The 25,459-nt window shown below is 31.4% G+C and overlaps 2 protein-coding genes across 5 annotated transcripts in view; one reads left to right on the forward strand and one right to left on the reverse strand.

Moving 5' to 3' along the window:
* LOC126734149 (uncharacterized) overlaps positions 1-22,368 on the forward strand; it is a 50,838-nt gene extending 28,470 nt beyond the window's left edge. The window contains exons 5-6 of one of the 3 annotated variants that reach the window (XR_007659998.1): positions 20,396-20,597; positions 22,123-22,368. Coding sequence is in view for 2 of the 3 variants with exons in the window: in XM_050437681.1 (XP_050293638.1) it covers positions 11,189-11,303 (115 nt within the window). In the remaining variant the exon portion in view is untranslated. Of the gene's footprint in view, positions 1-11,188; positions 11,340-18,609; positions 18,800-20,395; positions 20,598-22,122 lie in introns of those variants that run through there. The other 2 variants (XM_050437690.1, XM_050437681.1) reach the window with 2 other exon arrangements.
* Positions 11,915-25,459, reverse strand: part of LOC126734124 (protein TFG-like) — a 42,698-nt gene continuing 29,153 nt past the window's right edge. The window contains exons 3-6 of one of the 2 annotated variants that reach the window (XM_050437661.1): positions 19,656-19,889; positions 19,453-19,598; positions 19,186-19,400; positions 11,915-12,413 (exon numbers count right to left, since the gene is read on the reverse strand). In XM_050437661.1, the coding sequence (XP_050293618.1) occupies positions 12,197-12,413; positions 19,186-19,400; positions 19,453-19,598; positions 19,656-19,889 (812 nt within the window). In that variant the 3' untranslated portion in view covers positions 11,915-12,196. Of the gene's footprint in view, positions 12,414-19,178; positions 19,401-19,452; positions 19,599-19,655; positions 19,890-25,459 lie in introns of both variants that reach the window. The other variant, XM_050437664.1, reaches the window with a different exon arrangement.

The raw sequence follows: 25,459 nt of genomic DNA on the forward strand, positions 1-25,459 counted from the left end.
GTAAGATTACGCGTCTATTCTCTCGTTAGCCTATGTTTTTACAAAACTTTAAGCACTGGTCTTAAGCACCTTAACCTATATGACAGTGCCTTAAACATAAGAATTACAATACTAAAATACCTTACCTACTTGTCTGACCAAAGCTTAATTTCGCGTACAATTTCTGAAACCTCTTAATATTTTTTATTTCTTCTGGAACTTCATTATATACTTTGCAAGCCTGATATAAAGGATTTCTTAGACCTGCATTAGTTCTCACTGTGCCTTGGTAAATATTAAATTGAGCTCTATTATTATAGTTATGTACATCATTTGTTTTAATAATGTCTACATTAGTTCTTTGTTGACAGTTTAATATTTTATATACTAATTTAGTTTGTTCTAAGTATAATTACTTAGAACAATGTTCTAGAATCACATCACAAGTTTTGGTATATTTAATTCTCTATATAGAGTGTTTGTACTAGTTAATCGTATCTATATTTTAAGAACTTTATTTTGTAAAATTTAAGCTGCATTAAAATTTAGTTTACCACATGTACCCCAAATTAATAGTATAGTATATATATAATATATATATAAGTATTAAAAATCTAAAATGCGAGAGAAAAAAGCATTATAAATGTTAAATTTTGTTTTGTTACTTTTGTATATAATTGGAATCATTGCTAACATTTTTTTTGAGAGTTGTTTAATGTGTTGTTCCCAATTCAAGTTAATTTGTCTATAATAAGACAGTATCGTCGGCAAAAGTAAAGTACCGTGCTTGTAGGTTTGCAAGTTGAAGACTAAGTACATACAAGAAATATAATAAAGGACCTAAAATAAAGCCTTGAGAGACTCCATACTCATTAGTTATAAGATCACTATTAGTGTTATGTAAACAAACATATGGGGCTTTATTGTACAAATATGATTTTATTAGATTATGTGCTCTCTAAATCCCAATTTATATAGTTTTTCCAATAAAATTTTTATATCCACCACATTAAAAGCCTTACTAAGATCAACAAACACAGCAACAATTATTAATATTACCTACTGATTATTAAGATATAATTCGGTTAGGATTCCACTAAGAGCCACTATTATGGAACAAGTATTGGTTTCTGTGTTTTTCATCAAAGTACGAATTTTTGTTGTTGCTATATTCAATATTTGCATTGACAACATTGGTTATCAAGCTTTTCCTCAACGTAATTTTTCCAAAGATCTTTCTTTTTGCGCCTCGACTGGAGGATCTGATAGTCGTTCCTTGCGACCTATCCTTTAAGACCTAAAAAAGGGAAAGTAAAAGTAAAAGATGGGCAAACCAACTAACAAAGTTTTCCTTTCGGGATATGTGAATGATTAAACTTGCTTTCAGTTAGGTCTGTTCTATTTGCTGAAATTGTTTTACGGGGACGTGAATTCTTTGTGTGTTCCTCTGGAATTTTGACGTCATGTAAGTGCACATGGTTCATTTTTATAGAATCTGATTTAAAGCTCAATTTCTCTTTATTTTGTTTATTTATGCATTTTGTCATTTATTGCTGCCCTATTATGTTCTGCATTGCCCATGATGATATTTTGCCACAAAATTAGATTTTAGTCAGAAAACTGTTTTTTAGGGTAATTATGTAAGTTATTCATATACCGTTATTTCCTTTTTAATCCTTACCACTTTGTTTCTCATTTAGGGTTCTCTTAATGATCTTTTCGTGTTCTCGTCATGATCTCTTTAAAATCTCTTCAAGATCTCTTAGTTCCTCTGGTTACTTCCTATTCTCCTTAGTTGTTTGCTTAGGCTGGACTATAAATAACCTGGGATCGAAGGCTGCTACCAGTATACTTCAACCTCCAGATGATCTTCAAGACTCTTTAAGACCTCACCATCGATTACCAATCGTGTCGAGAGGTATATGATCCAACGAGGAACAATACTAGCACTCTAAAGTCCGTTCTAATTCTATTATAGTTATATTTGTTGTTACCTTCACATTTTGTCTAAAAACAAAAATTTTAAACTACTGTCTACTAGTATAGTATATTAATTTACTAGTTTTCTTAAGAGTTTTAAAGAAAACTTTTTAACTTGATAAAAGTCTTATTGTTTTATTCAAGTGTAGATACATCCAAGTTAAACGGATTAAGAATACTATATTCTCAGTTATGTAAATAGTCCTGTTGTCTACGGTTTACCTTATTATAATAATCCATGGTACGTGAATACTTCGTACTTATCCCCTGCGCAGAAAGTTCATGAATTTTCTCAGATTCTAAAATAGTAGTTATTATTAATCGTTAATACCTCGTGCCCATAGAATTATAATAGGAAAAGTTTTGAATATTTTATGATTTATTTCTATTAAAACTATGAAGTAATGTAACAGAACTTCTATTTATTATAACTTCATTGTAGTAATTACATAACACTGTTTGGGAAAACCCACCTTGTTTTACTTGGGGTCAACAAGTGTAAGACAATTGTTTATAAAATAATTAACTTTTCTTAATTATAAATAACATAATTTTTGTGTAAATTTAACTTGTAATAAATTAAGTCGCGTCCAAGGTGGAAATCAGTAGGTGTAAGGACGCAAAGGATCATCCACCCACTACCCTGCTCACCTGACAAATAGCTGCCGTGCTTATGTGTGGTTAAAAATATCCTTAGGGTAAAAAAATTGGCTACAATCTATAATATTAATTTGCAGACGCTTTATATAAACAGTGTATAAAAATATAAAAAATGAATCAGATTTTGCTCCAATGAAAAGAAGTTCTAATAATAGATCTACTACTCATACTCCTGGATTGTCAGTCAATGAAAAAGTTGTTGTTTTAAATGTGAAAGATTGTTTAAAATACGACCACCCTAGTTTGCCTGTAGATAAAGTTGTACAGAAATGTTTCCGAATAACTTCAAAGAAGAAAGACCAACTTTGCTAAGTTTCGAGTCGTACCCGATGAGAGATTATCACGAGGATATGGATGCAGATAATTTCGCAAATTATTTTCAAAAAATGATGAGACTATTGAGTTTAAATCCAACATGATAAAAAAAGTTACTAGCCACCACAAATATTCACATATCTCGCTATCAAAAATATGCTGTCAAAGATAGTGGAAAAACATAAAATTACCGTACTTACCATCATCATATCATTGCGAATTAAATCCTACTGAATTAATTTGGGCCTGTTAAAGGATTTTCCTGGTGTCCCGTAAAATGTGGGAAATCTCTCAGATTCACGTAGAAAATAAAAAATAACGTGGAACTTTCCCATAAAAAATTTCCTATAGGTCCTTCCTACAAAGATACGGGTCCCTTAACTTTTGAAGTACTTGGTATAATTTAATACAAATTTTACATGATCAACACTACCAAGGACCTCTTAAAACGGAGTCCTTAAAACACATTTACCTAGTTTATTTTACCAGGTTGGATGGCACCCTGTATGATAAAGCCTCTGAAGTAATAAATATGGATAGCTCGAACGTTAAACTAAAGAAAAGGCACTCTTGTTCATTACCGATAAAATGAACCGTTTTGGAGATAAAAAATAATTAAGGAATTGATTATTATACACTGATTTATTTAAATTAACAACATTTTTCCAGAGATGCGACAGTTATTCAAACAACAGAAAAGTTCCATTTTAAGTTTTTTAATCTGAAACAGTGCATGTTTTTAAAAATGCAGTGTGGTTCTTAGAAAGGTCCCTTAACGAAATTAAAAAAAAAATGTAAACCTATGTTTTTCTTGAAAGGAAAAAACAACCTGAAAAAAGAAAGTAACAAATAAAGAAGAAAGAAATAATTCGAGATAATTAATTTAAAAAAAAATCCATAACAAGATTCAACATGGGCTCCATGACATATGCTACACTCACAGGTACGACGACTCGTGGAATGCTCTACTTTCCACAACCCTGGATTGTTCCTTATCACATCACCATAAATCCTGATTCTATGTAAAAGTTCCTCCTGAGTATCGACAGGAGTTGAATACATCAAGGGTTTGAGATGACCACATAGGTAAAAATCCAATGACGTTAGATCGAGAATTATCTTCCTCTACGTATACAACTGTTTGGATAAAAATATTCAGATGATATATTATTATGGTGATGGATATATTAAGGTGATATCTAGTATTCCCCACATGATTACAGCAACGCTGAAATGAGCTGGGGATTCATCATGCATAAAATATATTCTTTGGCGGATCGCAAGTGGCAAATGCTCTATTAAGTCCAGAAGACCGTTCTTCTCTTAAGAAGGAACTCCAAATAAAGTTCTTCATTCAATCGTGGCGATAATACGAAGGGACCAATCAAAAAATTGATAATAATTCCTGCCAAGATAATAATTGATTGGAACTAATTAATTAATTGATAATAAGTTGATGATGAGAAACAACAGCGGCATGAGGATTCTCATCAGCCCATACCAGTTCTATAAATTCACAATACCACTTTTGGTCAACTCTGATTCATCGGTAAAAAGAATAATGCTAATGAAGTTTGGATTAGTTGGTTGCTGATCTAATAGCCAGTTCGCGAACTATATTCTACGAGGAAAATCTTCAGGAGTTAGTGCATACACTTTTTGTTGAGATAGGTATAACAGCTATTGTTGAAGTGCTATATTATTGTTGTTGGTTTATTAAGCTGAGCGGCTAATTTTCGAATGCTCGTTGAAGGAGAATCAGCATCCAAAATATTTTCCTTCAATTGTACCGTACGTACTATTCCTCTGACCAGCATCAGTACTTTTTTTCCAAAACTTCCTAAAATTACAATAAATGAAGTCACTACTAACATCATCTTAATAAGTGGAATCGCCTACCAGTTTCCCTTAGACGTTGGTCAATTCGTGAAATGTTTTTTGATTTGGAATATTGCCATTAGGAAATCTTTCTTCATACAACATACAACCTTTTTGCTTTCAATGCATTGCAAAACGCAAGACCATCATGAGCAGGCATATCTGCATACTCAATAAACGTGAGTTCCATATTTGGACTTAATTCAAATTAAATTCACCAAGAAAATCTAAAAATCAATAAGTTATTATCGAAATAAAGGATTAACAACGTGAAAGATGCCAAGTTTTTAAAGATAGGTATTTGTTTATTGTGTGACATAGAACCGTTTGCAAGAATGGTGCGTGAAGAAAAACACAAAATTCCGATAAAAAGAGACAAAAACATTTACGTTTACATTCTTTTCAGTCTTTTTTTAAAAACCACACTGCATTTTTAAAAACCAATATCTTTTCAGATTAAACAACTTAAATTAAAACTTCTCTGTTATTTGAATAGCTGTCGCTGGAAAAAATAATATATCATGGCTCTTTTTAATTAAAATAAAACAATGATTCCTTAATTATTTTTTTCTCCAAAACGGCTCTTATTGCTAATGAGCAAGAGTGCCTTATCTTTAGTTGAAGGTTCTCAATCTATCCATATTTATTATTTCGGAGTCTTTATGATACAGGGTGCTAAAGATTTAAGCATTATTAAGTACAACCTAGTTCGCCCCAGGTAAAATAAACAAAGTAAAAGTTTTAAGGACTGTTTTAAGAGGTCTTTAGTGGTGTTGATCACGTAAAATTTGTATTAAATTACACTAGGTATTTCAAAAGTTATTCAAGAAAAACCGATTTCCAGCGGGGTCTTTAAGGGGCCATATTTTCGTATGGAGAGTCTATAGAAATTTTTTTATAGGAAAGTTCCATATTATTTTTTTATTTTCAACCTGCATCCGAGAGATTTCCCACATTTTCCGAGGCACCCTTATATTTAATATTTTTTAAAATAAATTATGTTCTTTTATTAATTTTTATGAAATAATTCTTTTTTTAAATGACGAAAAATAGAATTTTTTATGATTTAAAATATAATATGTATTATTATTCATATATTTTTTTTACTTTCAATAAAGTTTTAATACTTGGTTTAATTTATTTATAGTATCCTTATTAATTTATATTATAGTATCCTGCCTGTACGCCTTTGTAGTACATGTAAAACATGTACAATGTTTATCCGATGGATGACAATAGAAAAAGCTCATAAACCGACCTAAAACCGGGTAAAACCGGGTGGTGGTACCTGGACTCCGTAAAAAAAATTAATTTCTCAATGCAAACTGTGAAAGTGGCATAAATTATTGGAGGTTCACCCTATACGCCTTTTGCATAAGCATATCTTATGGAAAAAGCGTACAGGGTGACTGCTTAATAAGACTTTATTACTCTCTACCTATTCGAAATAGACTATTATAACCATAGAGAAGATCCCTTAAATCTGGAACAACCTGTACAGTGACTAGTGCCGTAACGCAGAGGTCCGTGGCCCGTAATCATATTTAAAAAAAAGGTTAACATAAAGAATGCCTACTAATAAAATTTTATTATGAAAATTGTAGCAAGAGGCGTTTTTACATATTTTTATAATCTTACAAAAACACAAAATAATATGTACGGGCTGTCCCATTTTGTATCCTTTTTCGGGGAATCTCCGTTATTTTTAACATTAGCGGGAAGCACTTTTCGCGACAGCTTGACTCAATGAGTAGTACATTTTTTTCATGCAGACACAAATAAATGACAATTTTATAGTAGGCCATGGCTATTGTTTATGACAAGAAACAAAAATTAATCTGAAATATTGAATAAACCTGTATATCTCATAGGTTTTTTGATTGACTTTTGCGTATTTTCCAGAACCAGTTGATTTTCGTTCTTTCGGTATTTTTATTCAATTGATATTTACCAAGTTCTTTGAATAATGGCAGCATATGAAAATTATGAAAAACATATGCTGGTATGTTTTATACATAAAAATTCTGACGAAGGTTCGGAACTATATTTCCAAAAGTAAATGAACTATTATAGCTACGAAACCTTGTTACATATCCAGAAATAAGACATCAGTTTGTTGAAATTAAAATTTGCACGTTTTTAAAAAGGCAGATCTAGTTGAGCAAGAATTCTTTGTTCACACGCGTCCTAAACCATTCAACAAAGAGAACAAGAAAATGACGCACAGAGGATCTTGGCGAAATATAAGTATTAGAAGAAATATCCATACAAATTTCATAAGTGCCAGTTTTTGTAGCAAATCGATTGTAACGATTTATTTGGCAGGCAGTGAATGAAAAAGGCTAGGCTTTCCTCAAAGATAGATAGACTACCAACGGTCGGTGAGATGGCGTCCGCGATCTTCAGATCTCTCAATTTTTATTTTTTTTATTGGCTTATATACAAAACGAAGTATATAAAAAAACCCAATACGATGGCAGAGCAGAACTTCGAGAGGCAATTCATTTAGCCTTTCAAAATCTGCCAAGAAGACCAATGGTTCTTTTTAATGCAATCACAAAAATGTGACTATTTTGCATTCGAGAAAAAGTCATCAAATTTGTTTTCTTTTAAATAAAGTTATTTTCTTTGTTTGTTATATTGTTACTTTATGCTACAGAACTATTGATAGAAACATACTGTTTACCTATCTGGAAGGTATTCAATTTTTCATTAGTAATATGGAGGTAAAAATGTTTATTGTTAGTCGTCGCCTACTATCAAATTGTCGTTTATTTGCGTGTTTATAAGAAAAATTGCATACTATTACACATTTTTGAAAAGTAATGGGTAAAAAAATCAAATTTTTTAGTCTATAAATATACAGGGTGTTGTATTTAACATAAGTTGGGTTTCTAACTCAAAAATAGTAAATATGTAACAAAAATTATCTGCATCACTATATTCTACGGAAAAAATCTATAACAACCTTATTCTCCGTTTTCGATAAGTTGAAGAATAACCGAGATGCAAGGAGGGTCCCAAAATGCAATATTTTCCAACGTGTTCTGTTTCTCTATGGACTATGAAAATGTTGTTAACGTCATCTTAAGCTTTATGAAAAATTAGCAATGTCTGAAATGTGTTGCTTTTAATTGTCCCCCTCCCCTCCTCCTTATCTCTTGAATCCTCCTTATCTTTTGAATGTGTTTATATAAAAATTTGAAATTTGGCACACATCATCAACACCTAAAAACTACTTTTTGGCCCCTAACTCATTTTGAAAAACTTCAAATAAAAATACACTTCAACAGAAAAATAAAATTGAATAGAAAGGAGGGGGTCATGCGATACTTTTTTTGAAATTCCTAGAATATTAAATCATCGCTTCTACCCACAGCAATGGCAGGCTTTCAACATTTTATTTTTCGCAAAGCTCTCTCTTGCTCCTATAGTGAGATAACTGAGATATACAGGGTGTTTCCTAACTATGAACGTATGTCGGGAGTTCCTTTGTTTCTGAGATATAGGGCGATGAAGGTTCAAAAAAATAACGGTATTTTAAAAATACTATAACTATCCTTAAAGCGATTTGGTTGAAATTTGGTGCAGTTATTTGAAGTTATAAGACGCTTATTTAGCTGTAACTAGATTGAAATTATTAGGTCCAGTGGCGTGTCAGTGGGCACCACATGCTTATTGTTGAGAAAAAAACAAGGCTAATAATTGTTTTGCAGCTTTTTATTTATTTTTGTATTTAAGCAACTAAAAATACAACTTTTTCGTATCTTATATTATCTTCATATCTGGCTTTGTTTTCGAAAAATAAAATTTTAAGTATCTTTAACTCATTCTAAAAATTATCCATGGACGACAACATGAAATAAAAACCAATTAATTCGATAAACAATTTCGACCTTAAAGTACATGAGCAAAATGTCAACCCTCCAATGCACGACTTTTTGGTCTCTTGTGTCTTGTTTACTATGATGATAAACATTTAACTTCTGCGATTTTTATTATCAGATTTTTGAAATACAACAAAATAACAAATACATTGCTTCTTATGACAAATAATTGGCAAGTCCATTCAAGTACCTCCTTTGTACCTACCTGCTTTGAAGACCAGCTGACAGTGATAGAATTGCTACAAGTAAAATTCAGCTGTCAATTAGCAGTGATTCATTACTCCATCATGAATAATTTTACTAACCATGAAATGACCGACATGCACTTTATTTACGGATTAGCAAATGGAAATGCGGATGAAGAACGAAGAATTTACCAGGACAGATATCCTAAAAGAGTAATTCCATTTAGAAATGCAAAAACATTTAGAAAACTACATGCAAGATTATGTGAAACTGGGAGTTTTAATAAAAATATAGGTGGTAGAAGACCAGAAACTATAACAACGCCTGAACTGGAAGAAGCTATACTTGATGCGATAGAAAAAGATCCTTCCAATAGTATCAGGAAGATTGCACTGCAGCTTGAAGTCAGTTCAAAAACCGCTTGGAAAGTTCTAAAAACAAACCTCCTGCATCCATACCACATACAGCGTGTACAAGCTCTACTGCCTCGGGATTTTCATCCAAGATTAATGTTTTGCAGATGGTTGATTCATACGATGACACACAATAATAATTTCCTACCAAATATTGTATTTACGGACGAGGCAAATTTTTCAAGAGATGCTATTATGAACTTCCACAATGATCATTTTTGGGCCGACGAAAATCCCCACGTTATTAGAGAAACTCATTTTCAGCAACAATTTTCGCTGAGCGTTTGGATAGGAATTATTGGTGACTACCTAATTGGCCCATTTTTTTTACCGGCAAGATTAACAGGTGAATCCTACACGGATTTACCCAACACCATTTACCCACTTTATTAGAAGAAGTACCCCTACAAGTAAGAGTCAACATGTGGTTTATGCACGACGGGGCTCCAGCTCATTTCAGTGTTCTTGCTCGTCAACATTTCAACGTCATCTACCCTAATTGCTGGATTGGACGTGCAGGACCTCAAAATTGGCCGGCTCGCAGTCCTGATATGAATCCCCTGGATTACTATTTATGGGGCCATCTGAAGGCTCTTATTTATAAAACTCCTGTTCTAGATGTGAATGACTTGAGGAATCGGATAATTGTCAATTGCAATATCATAAGGCATACTCCAGGTATTTTTGAGCGTGTCAGACACTCAATGACAAATCGTTTGCAGTCGTGTATTTTATCAGAAGGTGGGCATTTTGCTCATTTACTTTAAGGTCGAAATTGTTTATCGAATTAATTGGTTTTTATTTCATGTTGTCGTCCATGGATAATTTTTAGAATGAGTTAAAGATACTTTAAATTTTTTTCTCAAAAACAAAGCCAGATATGAAGATAATATAAGATACGAAAAAGTTGATTTTTTAGTTGCTTAAATACAAAAATAAATAAAAAGCTGCAAAACAATTATTGGCCTTGTTTTTTTTCTCAACAATAAGCATGTGGTGCCCACTGACACGCCACTGGACCTAATAATTTCAATCTAGTTACAGCTAAATAAGCGTCTTATAACTTCAATTAACTGCACCAAATTTCAACGAAATCGGTTTAAGGATAGTTATAGTATTTTTAAAATACCGTTATTTTTTTGAACCTTCATCGCCCTGTATCTCAGAAACAAAGCAACTCCCGACATACGTTCATAGGAACTTTTTTTCATAAAACAACTCAACGATTCACCCTGTATAGTTTCGTACCGTAGTTAGGAAACACCCTGCACTGGCTAGAGTTTGTCTAGCTAAGGAAAGTTACACCATCTGTTTCAAAGCTGCGCAAAGTTTTGTCCCCTAATAACGCGCGATTAGCGACAGTAGCGCGCCTTTTTTTAATTTTAATGTTAGAGCACAGAACACAAATATAAGAATTAACGCAACGGCACTGTTTATATGCAAATCGGGGCGATCGATACCGTTGCTTTGGCAGCGGCGTAAACAAATTTACTGCGCAACCGAGCCGAACAACACGTGCTGTACCTTTCCTTAGCTAGACAAAGTCTATGAGAGGAAGAGAGAAAGAAAATGTGCGTGCGCACGGCTCTCTCTTGCTGCTACAGTCATATACGCACCGCATCTCTCTCTCCAACTCCACTACCTCATATTTCCTTCTCAACTACCGTTCGCCTCGCCCGATCACACTTTTCGTAACGCATTTGTCAGCTTACTCTCCACTCAAGTGTGCTAAAGAAGTTTTACTTCAAAACAATCGTTAGCATCCCGTTAACTTTATATAAAAACGGAGATACCCCGCAATTATATCTAACCCCGGACATCTTGTACATTGAATGAAAAAAATTACAATGACAAATTACGATGTCGTAAAATATATTCTTTATGTTTTAGGACGTTAAAAGGATCAATTAGTACAATATCGGAGTTAGCACGAATGCCAAAATTTCCAAAAAGAAGATATAACAATTTCGTAGCTCAAAACTACTTAACTCGTAGACAGATTTAATTTATAGGGAGACAAATAAATTGTCTTCTAAATAAATTTTAAGCGTTTTTTTTTATATTATAACATAAATTTATTACTTAGGAGGTATGAAGTATTTTATATAATTAAAAGGCAATATTAATACATAGAAGTAAGAATAACAAACAGGATCACTTCTTGCAGCCAAAAATGTTATTAAATTTTGATAGTAAAATGTCGATAAAAACATCTGTACAGTTAGCCATAAATATCCTCTTACTAGGCACCAGATGTCAGGAATTTATATAACACTAAATGATATTGTCGACAAAATATTTTACTATTTTTTTAAAATAAAAATACTCCTATACAAATTTAAATAAATAAAAAAACAAAAATTGTCAAAATGTAACAAAAAATAAGAATTTGCAACACCTAGTTTCGACATTGGAAAAATATAGGAGGATTTCACGACGACACGGACGAAATGTTTGTTTTCGCAATAATTAGACTTGTCACTATTTGTCGAGTAGTAGCCCTTGAGGATCAAAATTATTTCTATAAAGGCCCCACACATTAGAAAAGCGCTAAAATTATATTTATGACAAATTCGGAAAAAAAATATGTACGCTAGTCAATAAAAAAACCAACAATTAAAAAAAAGGTATTCTATTTTAACATAAGACGATAAATATTTTGAATTAAAAGCAGCTATGAAGACTAGCGTACGCATACATATTAGAAAAAGTATATTAAAAGAGAATTATTAATCGCCTCTTACCAAGTGCAAATTCGGTACTATACTTTTTTTTAATTGTTAAACAAAAATTTGAATCTCACTTGGTTACCATCCATTTTCATATACTAATTCTTAGAGCAGTTAGTAAATTTAAACCTTAAATAGTTAATTAAAAAAAAAAATAAACGTGACAGACTTATTGACGTGGTGGCATATAACCTCCGTGTTGCTGAGGGTTGGACTGCTGAGAAAAAGCCTTAGAGTAGGGGTTGGCCTGACCGGGCGGATAGACCACTCCTCCCGGCGGGTGCCCGTATTGTTGCGTGGGATACGGTATGCTACCTTGGGGTGGGTTTGTAAACGCGTTTGAATTTGCTACTTGGGAACTGTCCATCACTTGGGGAACGTATCGGCTGGAATAAATAGGAGAACATTATCAAAATGCATTTGAATTTACGAGATTTGTCATTGATGATATTAGTCTCAATTGTCATACCGAGAAATCCAAATATAGCTAAATTTTGTTTGGTTATAATTTGTCACATACAGAGTAATTCAGCAAGTGTGCACAATGAAAATAATTTGGAATAAACAGGGTGCTTTCAAAAATCAATTTGCTACATATGTACGTTTTTTTTAAGTTTTTCAGTTCACCCTTATTTGAAGACTTTGAGAATCTTTAAATTGTATGTATAATTTCGCGTCTTGTCATATAAACTACTCAAAACGAAAAAAGAACTACTTGAAAAAATTGTAATAATTTTTTGTGAACAAAAAGTCAAATTGGTGGATGGTTTGCATAGGCTGCCGCTTCAATAATCTTCGTCCCAATGTATCCCTCAGATGTTCAATAGGATTGAGATCTGGACTGTTAGCCGACCATTCCTTAACTTCAACATATGGTCATTTAAAAAAGTTGTTGTTATCCTAGCCACTCGTGACGTAGCATTATCATGATGTAAAATGAAATCTGCTTCCATATTATCCGCAAAAGGAATCATGATTCCTTTTGTGGGGTTAAAATTTCTTCTAATTAACGTAATGCTGTTAGGAAACCGTTTGCAATTACCACTAAGTCGGTACGCCCATTTAAACATATACCAGCCCCTAACATAATAGACCCTCTGCCAAATCAAACAGTTTCTTGCACAGCAGAGTCCAAATACCGCTCACCTGTTCGTCGCCATACCCGAACTCGTCCATATTTAAACTCATACGTAAACAAAACACTACTCCATTGTAGTATTATCCAATGACTATGTGCTCCGGCAAAAATTCTTCCGACTTCTTTGATGATCTGCTGTTAAACGAGACACTAACCGGCCTCCTAGCACGCAATTGAGCTGATAACTGATCTTGAAGCGCCCGTGCAGTAGTGGTTTGTTACCTAATCGCTAACAGACTTTTCGAGGTGATGTGTTCCTTTGAGTATAGGGCCTCCTTCTGGTAATACCATAAATTAAATACCGAATCCATATTCGGTTTTTAGCGGCCCGAATCACATTGAGAATTTCTGCGACTCTTCTAAAATAATCTTCCTCAATTAAATTTACGGCCTTAGCGATTTCAATTTCATTTAGGTGCACTTCTTCGGCGGATTCTTCTACCTAGCACATCAACATTCATGTTTTCACTGTAAAATTTTAACTAAGACTGATAAAAACAGGCGCAAATTTAATATGCGCTGATAAGAAATTCTTAACACTAAAATGTCTACATTTTTTCTGAGGATATCCAGACAAAAAAAAATTGTTTAAAACTCTACGAATAATAATATTTTAGTTAGAATATACGGTATATAAGCTTAGGGAGTAGTGGCTCCTTTTTCGTTTTGAGTAGCTTATTTAACCTCCAAAAAACGAACAGTTTCAGAGATGTTTTACCATTTATATTAGAGATTATAAGTAAAACCTAAGTAAATAGCAATATCTGCAATAAAAAGTAATATACAGGGTGGTTTATTTGTAGGGCAAAAGTCACGTAACTAATAACAAAATCTCCCTTATTTTAAATTAAATATCCTGAATATATATTTTCTGTTATCCTATCGCTTATCTAAAACAAGTTCAACTTTAAATAACCTAATAAAACTTTAATAAAGCCGTTGTTCTGGAGTTACTCGCATACATTTACACCGAACATGTTCCTTCAATGTTCCAAATTGGCTGTCTCTTGTGACATTATTGAGTATAAGAATTTCTCGCAAAAAACTTTTTATTTCAACTTATAGAGGTATAAGAAGTATTCTTATATCGTAATTAAAGTTAGTGCTATAAGCATGGTAAAAGGTCAAAATTATATTAATAAAGAAAGGTTAGTAACAAATTTAAGTTTTTTATATTGATAAAAGTATCACTTTATAAGTTTGCTTTTTACAGCACAAAAAATTAAATTTAGCATTTAGGTATTCTGGTTAAACAATTATTTCTGTTACGTTTGACACATAATGTAAAAAAAAAAAAATATTTTAAATTTTGAACAAGAATGCTATGAACAAAAGTTAAATTTTCATTAAGTAATATAAAAATAAGTGTGACCATGTTTGGCACTTATCTTGGTTTTTTCATAGGAACAATCACTTATTAGACGTAGATTTGTGTACAATATTTTGGTGTAATCTTGTAAACTTTATTAAAATCAGCTAAAAACACAAAATTCACAAAAAAATTACTAAGGTATGACCAAGCAAAAGACTAAAAAATGCATGGAATATTTTCCTTTAAATGACAAAATGTGCGCTTATTTTCTTTTAAAAATTGAAACATATGTAACATTTACAAAACTCGTTTTGAAAGTATTTTAAAAAATTTTAAGAAAATTGAAAAAGCATGAAAATATGCCAAGTAAGTTAATTATTTTTAAGAAAATATGCATAGTTTAAAATAGTACTAAGATTCCAATAATGCTATATACAGGGTGTGCCAACAAGGTGTACGGCTAAGATAGCGCCTTAACTATACGAGGTAGAGCAAAAAGTTCTACAGCAAAGTTGTAGAGTTGACAAAAACCTACGAACTAAAAATATTTTTATGTATACTGGGGTGTCAAAAAAAAGTTACTATAAAATATGATTTTTTTTAAATGGTACGCCCTGTATATTATGGTACTAAAATATGAGGCAAAAAGAGTACTTTACTTTGGTATAACGTTTTTAAAATTTCCGTGCGGCGTTGCAACGTAATTAATTTTTTTATGTTATTGTTTGCCTTTTAAAGGGTTCGTTTAAAAAATCATAATTAACTTAAAATTTATTCTGCGCCTATAAAACTTGTACCACAGTTAGTCTAGGGTACCTCCTCTAGGCTGACTATGATAATTTGTAATTTTTTAATACAGGGTGTTTTTAAAGAACTTTCAAACTTGCTGAAATTAAATACGCAGTATCTCAAATTTTTCAAACGGAACACCCTGTATATTTTTATCAAATTAAGTTTGTCCCTCAAATACCTTAATTTTTTATTTAATATGTCCTATAGCTAAACCAAGTACTTTTTGAGATTTTTACTTTTCTGTAAAATACTATGCATAAAACGGGTATTCTTTAAATTTTGATCAAGATTGCTTAGAAACATTGGTTTAAACGTCAAATAATAATTATCAGATTATTAGTTTTATGACAGCAGTAGACAAGATCAATGTTTTTTCTTCGAAAACCATTTTAAAAATTATTATCAGTAAGTTAGTTAATCGATTTTTAATTTTTATTGTTCATTTTGTAATCAATATGAATTTTCCTCGTGAGAAATTTATTGATATGATATATGCCCTTGGAGCTGCTGAAAGAAATAGCCTTTTGGCATCTAGAATTTATGCCCAACTTTATCCTGAAAGGAGACATCCCCTAGCACAAGAAAGATTTGAGAGAAATTAAACATGAACGGGTGAAGCCAGTTACAAATGAGGAAAACAGGATGACAGTTGCTTTAAGTGTCGTTGAAGATCCTCATAAAAGCGTAGGACATATTAAATAAAAAATTAAGATATTTGAGGGACAAACTTAATTAGATAAAAATATACAGGGAATTTGAAATTTTTGATTGAAAATTTGAAAAATTTGAGATATGGCGTATTTAATTTCAGCAAGTTTGAAAGTTCCTTAAAAATACCCTTTATTAAAAAATTACAAATTATCATATTTAGCTTAGAGGAGGTACCCTAGACAAACTGTGGTACAAGTTTCATAGGCGCAGAATAAATTTTAAGTTAATTATGATTTTTTAAACGAACCCTCTAAAAGGCAAAAAATAACATAAAGAAATTAATTACGTTGCAACGCCGCACAGAAATTTTAAAAACGTTATACCAAAGTAAAGTTCTCTTTTTGCCTCACATTTTAATACCATAATATACAGGGCGTACCATTAAAAAAAACATCATACTTAACTTTTTTGTGACACATCCAGTATACATAAAAATATTTTTAGTTCGTAGGTTTTTGTCAACTCTGCAACTTTGCTGTAGAACTTTTTGCTGTACCTCGTATTGTTAAGGCGCTATATTAGCCGTATACCTTGTTGGCACACCCTGTATACATAAGCAACTTAAATTATGATAACTTTCTGAAAACTTTAAACATATTGTATTGTTCAAAATTAATATCATTCAGAAAAAAATATACATTGAATAAATGATTGTTCTCATTAGAGGGTCATTACAAAAAGTTGATTAAATGCCAAAAAATATGCTGTCCTATTCGTAATAAATGTGAAAAGCATATAAATAAGAAAAAATTCAAAAATAAAAATTATTTTCAAATGCAAACCTAATATATATTTTACATTTTTAATGTATTCATAGTACTTTAAAATTAAAAATATTGTTTTTTGACGAGTTATTTAATTATGTTTATGTTCTATCGTAATATAAAAAAAAAATTGATATCTCAATAAAAAATTTAAAAAAAAAATAGGGCAAGTAATAATATCACTAAATAGTAATAAAATAATGACCTAAGAATAAAATATATTTTTCAGAACATTTTCTATAAATAAGATAGGGTTTCCATTGGTGTAAATTCTCTAAATTTAAAAAACCATTATACAGGTCCCACCGATAGAGTAAAATAACTTTTTGCATAGTGCATATTCTTTATGTAAATATATTATTAGCATTGGAGTAGGGGGAAGGAAATCGATAAGAAATACTAAAAATATTAGAAGTTACGTGTGAGAAAAGTAAGGTATGAAAAGATATGATCTGAAAAGTGAATATTCACCTTTAACTACCAAAATTTTAAATTGTATAGTATTGAGGAAAATTCCAACCTATTAATAAAAAAAAATTGCTGCAAATGTAGGAGATCGGTAATACGTAAAGTCCGCTATAAGAAAATACAAGTCTAGAAATAGTTTCCATAAGTTCATTAAATCGTTTTACCAAACAAGTACTGATTTTTAAAAAGGTTAATGTTTTTTTTCAAATAATCAAGATTATTATTATCATTAAGCTCATGTGAACTTAGACGGTATTATGACTAGTAAATATAAAATATATAGTATTATTGACTAGTAAATATAAAATTTAAAAAGCTTCCCTGAATACGGAATTATACTAACTAAAAAAAATATAATATATCATTTAAAGTTTAAACATTGAAAATTTGGCGTAAATTCCCAGCACATTATACCCTAAAATAATGCTAAATAAATGCGTAGTAATCTATTGGATATCATGTAAAACAGTAATAAACGTGTAACACAAAATGCCTTTAACAGCATAGAACTTCGCCATTTTTGGAAACAGCAAAAAATTTCTAAATGGGTTTTTTATGGGAAACAATGCTCTTCTCAGAAATATTTTCAAAATTACCCATAACTAAATACTTTTGTTCAAATGGTACCCCCATTTTTTTTAATAGCATTTTTAATTTTGAATACAATGGAAAAGTTATTTTTCGTTAATACGATGGAACGAATAAACTGAATACGATTTAATTATTAATATCAATACCTTTCACACCAATATTATTTTCGTATTGAAATTTAAAACCCAGCATATTTTTGGTTTATTAAATAAATAATTATTTGTTGATTTATTTATAAATCAATAAATAATAGTTTTCTTCAAAAATATGAGAATATTGCGTGTAAAAACTTTGTATTTTTTTAATGAAAAAAAAACTTTTTTCATTGTATTCAGAATTAAAAATAATAATTAAGAAAAAAAAATGGGTGTGTCGTTTAAAAAAAAAAGTTAGAGGTGGTTTCTTAGGAATAAATAAGTTAGGGGTAGTTTTGAAAAGAGCATTGTCTTCCATAAAAGGCGCATTTTTAATTTCTTTCCTATCTTCAAAAATGGCGAAGGTCTATGCTGTTAAAAGAATTTGAGACACCCGGTATAGACTAGTTTATATAATTTAACTAGTATATTACGGTTGTAACTTTGGTTATTGGTTAATAGCGCTAGAAAGTTAAAATGAGAAATGAAAGCAATTTTTTAAAATCTTAAACAGTGGATCTTAGAAAACTGACAATTTAGAAAATAATTTTTTAGCTGTCAATAACTCAGAAACAATTGAAGTTGGGTTACAACATGACATATTTTAAAATTTAATAAAGATAACAAATCTTAAAAAAAAGCCATGAAAAATTGTAGGAAAATTATTTTCAGGTTCCTAGAACGGTCGCTAGGTGACGCATGTTCTATTGGTAATAAGAAAATGGAAAGTTTTTACAAAATGTGGCATAGGTAACAGATATTATACGTAACCTTTAGTGTCACAATCTACAGAAAATGTGCTGATTTTTTTGTTTAAACCATTATATCCTATCTGTTAAAATAAAGTCCTGGGGAAAGTATATTTATTGAAATGTTATTTTTTTTTCGAATTGAAAAAAAAAAAAAACATTTTTCTATTCGCCATACTCGCAACTTAAGCACCATAGAGGCACTTATAGGCACACCAATTTCTAATGCCCGCATTGATAATACCTTTTGTTCACCGCACGCCATACGGCTATGATTTGACGAGATACAACTGAGAAGCAGAATGGGAAACCTTTTTTATGATTTAACCTTTCTTATCTTTTATTTTAAAGTATATGGGCACAGTATTTTTAGAGACTGGTTCTTAGATATTGTTTGCAGCTTCTAACTAGATAAATAGCTCCCACACCATCTAAACTCTACTCATGCCATGCCCACACAACAATAAAATAGAAAACAATGTGAATACATACAACATACCCAGTTGACGGAAAGTTATAGGGGGACTGTTGGGTATAGCCGGACAATCCTGGAGGATATCCCAGGCCCAAGGAACTTCTTGCGAAGTAATCGCTCATGTGAGGACTGCCAGCTGCAGATGTGGCCACTGGCTGCTGTTGTTGTTGCTGCTGCTGTTGATGTTGAGATAGCATTGACGCAGACTGAGGTCGCGAATTTGAGCCTTCATTGGGCACCTGAAAATAAATGCTTTGGTACTTTGTAAGAAAATTAAGATTTTTAGTTAACCTGTGGAGTAGAGGGCTTAGAGGACTCCTTTTGTTCTTCAGTCCCATTTTTCTGATGTTTATCCAGTAGGGGGTCAAACTCATTTGAATTAACTTTGTTTATAGTATTGCTTGAAGTATTCGTATCCAGTGCAGATTCAGTCGACTCTACAATAATAAAAATCTTTTATCAGTCTATATTCCTAGGAAGTTTGAAGGACATACCCTGTTTGAGAGCAGGCTTAACAGTCTTAATGGTATCAAAGTAGTCAAGTAATTTGGTGACTTGATCTCTGATAGTGCATATTTGGTTTTTCAAATTTGATACTTCTGTGGAAGATATTACATCGGTTTTGTTTTTCACCTCTGAATTGAGCAATACTTGTAAGGATAATATTCTACTACATTGAATGGCAAAACTAAGATCTGTGCAGTCAGTTATTGTTACATAATCACCATCTAAAAGGAAAATACATTATTTAAAATATTTTTATTAGGTATATATTTCAGATTTTTATTAAATACACTTATAGTATACTTTTTAAAAGCACTTATAGTATACAAAGACTAAAGTGGTAACCTTTCTCTTTTTTGCCCAGTTTCTACCATCAACTTTTTTTTATATTATAGACACCATAAAAAAATCATAGTTTTGTTAAATTGTATTCAAAAATCTTATACTTTTACTAACAAAAAAGTCACATTTGTAAGATGGCATTTGTATTTTTGGCGGTAAAAAGAAAATATTTTTTTCAGAAAGATTCTAGGTATTTTTTAGATACAAATGTTTTTAACATCGTAAAAGAATATCCTGGAACATTGTTTTATAAAATCTTTTATTATCAAGAACGTTTCAATAGTCTGTTGACAATGAATCAAAGAAAAAAACAACAAAAATGATTAACTTCATCATTTAATAAAAAATGTATTTTCAAGTGCTATCTGTCATTTTATTTATATAATAGTAGGGAAGCCCAAGCGGAGATTTTGCGCCTTACTGGAGCGTGTCAGAAAATCATATAGGAAGAAACCTTATACGTACTTAATGTAACTGTACCACATATGGATCCTTACTATAGAGGCGTGCGTTGACAGCAGTCCGTCAGATTAGTAAAATAGTAGTATCAGATTAGTAGTCATCAGAAAAACGCGTTAGATTAAGCCAAGGTAAGTTAAGTACATGAAGAAGAGTGTACATTTCAATAATCTGACGATTTGAGCATGGCATAAGGAAATGGGCGAGTCACAAAGTTGTAAAAAAAATCTTGGAAGACTCGAGCGTGATTGATTTTTTTTTATGTTGAAGGAAACCCTTTAAGAATTACGGAAAAAATATTATCTGACGATTCTCATGATGCGACGCAGCTAATACTATAAAAATAGCGTGGAGCGTACAGCTACTGAAAATTGTCTTTATTACTTCGCGTCTCTCTTTCCTTCTCACACTTTCTTTATCTCTCACTCTCTCAAGCCACCCCCACTCAATCGTCTGCCACCATGATGAGATTTCAGCTGATCACAATAGTAATTAGTACGTGTTTGACGCTCCGATTTGTTTATTGTGTCAAAACAATTATGTTAATTTAATGTAAAGAATTTTAAGTCTTACAATAATGAGTGATGTAAGTGTAAAATGTGAAGAAAAAACTTGGTTTGGTTTTTTTGGGTTGAACAAGAAAAGAAAGTATAATAATAAAAAGCATAATTTAAATTAGTTTAGGAGGCTATTGAGAAAATTTATCAGTGTGTGAATGTCTTATTTTATTTTTTTTATGTTAACATCTTATTCTTTTCGTTTTTTTATTTTATTTATTCCCTTTTAATCAGTGATTTTTAATTATTTTTAAGTTTTATTTGCACTATTTGTACATACTTTGTTTTACCATTTTAGTCTTCATATTACCTTTGTATAGTTATAGTTTCGTATGTGTATTTATTTTATTTTTGTTTTACAATTTAAACTCGTATTTTGTTTTATTTTCACAATTTTATTTTAGACTTAAATTTTATTTATACTTTTTCCTGTATGTGAGACTTTTTGTGTTTTTGTACACAAGCACACACTTTTTTCAATTTATTTACATGTTTTAAATATTTATTATATTATTTATGTTATGTATTACCTTTGTAGCTGAAGCTAAATAAATACATTATTATTATTAAAAAAAAGCTAGAAGCATAGGAACATATCGTCATAGCACCTGCCATTTTAAGAGATATAAATTTACATTCAGGTACGTTTTCCTTTTAATAGTATACTATAAAATAAATAAAAAAGTATAAAGTTCATAACCATGTTTACTTACATACGAGATGACAAAAATATTGAAAGTGGAAGTGGAAATAAATTTGGTAGAGGAATCCAGTGAACATGAAAAATTTTTATATTTTTAATTTTTTTTCTATCTAGTTTTTATTAATAAATGATTATATAAATAAATGTATATTGTTTAATTACAGCTAGTAAGAAAAAAATTTTTTTTTCTAATTGTCAGATTAACAATATTTCTCCATATAAGTAATATATACATCAAGTTGAACTGTCTGTATAAAAATCTGACGCGCTCGAGTATTTCAAGGTCCCATTTTTTTTTACATGTGACTGCTTAGTTTTATTACATTTTTGAAGATTTGTACATGCTCACCTCCCCAAAAACGGCAAACCTAACATAAACTTTTTTTTTTGTTTTAGGACCTAATCTTCTCAATCCAATAGATCTCCATGGAGCTTTAGTAACTGCAAATTTCGGATTTTAAGTCTTTGTACAATTATTATTTAACGTACAGTGTTTTTAAAAAATTACGTGCGAAGCCTTTGAGCTTCAAATGGGGTATTATTAAATATTTCGTACATACAGGGTGTCGTGTAAATTGAGGGTTGATACTTACTCTGTTATTGTAGATAGGATACCCTATAGTATACCTCATTACAGTATTGTATTGTAGTTTGTTTTTGAAAGGAACAAGTTTTGACGCAAAAAATATAACAAAACTTTCAAAACTTTAAGTGGCCCCCACTTCTGTCTTCAAAAATTGAGGGAATGTCATTCCTCAATTTTTTTCAAAAGTTTATATGATTATTAAAAACTACTTTTAATTCCCCATGCATTGCTGCGTAGTTTTTGAAAATTAATCAACTCGTTTTCAAAACACAAAAATCGATTGAATTTTACTTCAAAACTTACCGCATTAGTCAAAGTAAAGTAAAAAGTTTTAGGCTCATTTTAGTGAGTAAACAAGTATTAGATTCATAGCTAAATATGAAAGTGTTTGGAAATTGTTTAACCTTTTAAGTTAGTCAATTACGGTACTCAATTGCAGAACAGTAAAAATTATTGTTTTTTTCAAAAACAATGAATGTGCAAATCGGGTCGCTGACAAGCAGGTTCTAGAAAAATGATTTGCAAATTAGTGTCTAAATTTTGCAAACCAGGCTCTGTTCATACCAAAAACAGAAAGCTTATAAATCCTGTACTAAATTAACCTACGTAGATAGCAGTATTGGGTGGGGTAAATTGCTATGAATATTACACTAAGTACAAGCAAAGAAAATTATACTAACGTATAGAAAACCTATGTCATGCAAATAATTCTCCCCCTCCTCGGGGTCCCACCGCTAGATCAAAATTATAATAGCTTTTTCATTTTAGCAGTACAATAATTAACAGTTCAAGAAAAGTAAATCTTAAAAATAAAATGTCTTATCCGAAAAAAATGTATACCTGGCATCCCGAAAAATGTGGAAAATTTCTCGGACTTGGAAAATAAAAAAATAATATTGAATTTAATAAGGCCCAGGACGCCGCTGGGAATTGATTTTTCTTGACTAACTTCTTAAGTACTTGGTATAACTTAATAAAATTTTTACGGATCAACGCTATTAAGGACCTCTTAAAACGGAATTCTTAAAACACATTTTTATCTGAAAAATGTATAATAAATTTATAAAAATAATCTGAAAAAGTACATTTTTTAAAAAACGCAGTGTGGTTCTTAGAAAGGCACCTTAACAAAATTGTTTAAAAAATATAAAGCTATGATTTTCTTGAAACGGAAAAACAATCTGAAAAAAGAATGTAATAAATAAAGAAGCTAATAATTCGAAACAATGAATTAAAAGAATAAGTATAATCATAAGTAGATTCAACTTGGGCTCTGGGGCGTCTGATACACTTGCGGTTACGACAAATCGTGAAGTGCTCTACTCGCTACAACAACCCTGGATTGTTCCTTATTACATCACAATGAATCCTGATTCTCTGTAGAAATTCGGCAGGAGTTGAATACTGCAAGGTTTTGAGGTGACCCCATAGGTAAAAATCTAATGGCATTAGATCGGACTGAGGAGGCCAGACAATTTATCCTCCTCTAGGTATCCAACGGTTTTTCCAGGTGATTCCTTACAGCAACGCTGAAATGAGGTGGGGCTCCATCATGCATAAAATACATGTTTCGGCGGATCGCAAGTGGCAAATGGTCTATTAAATCCAGAAGAATGTTCTGAAGGAATTCCAAATAAAGTTCTCCATTCAATCGTGGCGGTAATACGAATGGCCCGATCAAAAAATTGACAATGATTCCTGCCCAGATATTAATTGATTAAATTTTAAATATTAATTGATGTTGATGATGAGAAACGACAGCGGCATGCGGATTTTCATCAGTCCATACATGCGACTTATGTAAATTCACTATAACATTTTTGGAAAAACCCTGCTTCATCGTTAAAAGAATAATGCTAAAGTTTCGATTAGTTCCCTGCTGATCTAATAGCCAGTTCGCGAACTGTATTCTACGAGGAAAATCTTCAGGAGTTAGTTCATGCACTTTTTGCAGATTATATGGGTATAACAGCTGTTCTTGAAGTAATTTATGTATTTTTGGTGTATTAAGCTGAGCGGCTAATTTTCGAGTGCTCTTTGAAGGAGTATCAGCTACAGCATTCAAAATATTTTCTTCCAATTGTACCGTACATACTGTTCCTGACATACTTCTTCATGTACATACTTTTCTGACCAGCATCAATACTTTTTTTCCAAAACTTCCTAAACTTACAATAGAGTCAATAATATCTTAATAACCGAAATCGCCTAACAGTTTCCCTTAGACGTCGAAATGTCTTTTGATTTGGAAATCTTTCTTTATACGGCTTTTTGCTTCCAATGCATTGCACGACGCAACACCATACATAAGATGCATATCTGCATATATTCAATAAACATGAATTCCATATTTCGACTTAATTCATATTAAATCCACCAAGAAATTCAAAAATCAATAATTATTGAAATAAAGGATCAATGTATTAACAACGTGAAAGATAGCAAGTTTTGAAAGATAGGTATTTGTTTATTATGTACCATAGAAACGTTTGCAACAATGGTGCGTATAGAAAAACAGAAAATTCCGATAAAAAGATGCAAAAATATTTTCTGATAGTCTTATGGTTGAAACCTTTGGTGTGACACTCAAATTACGAGACAGTTTTATCACTAACCAAAACACTTCACTTTTACTCTCGACGCGTGTTTCGCTAACAATATTAGCATCTTCGGGAAAAGATTATGACTAAACTAAAACTACTTACAAATGACCTAATATACTAATCGTGTGTAACCATATACTAATGATGTAACTAATAGAGCGGAAGGTGCAATGAAGCATGGCCGAACAAATCCTAAACACTAACTAAACTACAAGGTGCTCGGTTGATCATGTTGCAACTTCTAGGGTAGATAGAAAACGTAAAAAAAAAGTTCCTTTCTTCCTCAGGAAGCGAACCTTTAAAAACGAGTTTTCGTTTCATAGCTTCAGAACTACTTTAGCTATCGCAACCAATTTTGGTACATAAATTATTGTTAGTACGTTTATTCTTTTGAACCTACTAAACCAACATATTTTTAACCAGGCGTGGAAACCAGATTATGATGCTCCTGTGCCTTTTGCATAAAAAAGGTGCTCTCAGCAAAAATCGCTAATTTATCTTCTGGGTTTCCTAAAAGATATCGTAAATTGGCCGAACTTTGATA

The sequence above is a fragment of the Anthonomus grandis genome, chromosome 1, assembly GCF_022605725.1.
Source record: "Anthonomus grandis grandis chromosome 1, icAntGran1.3, whole genome shotgun sequence".
NCBI classification, from domain to species: domain Eukaryota; kingdom Metazoa; phylum Arthropoda; class Insecta; order Coleoptera; family Curculionidae; genus Anthonomus; species Anthonomus grandis.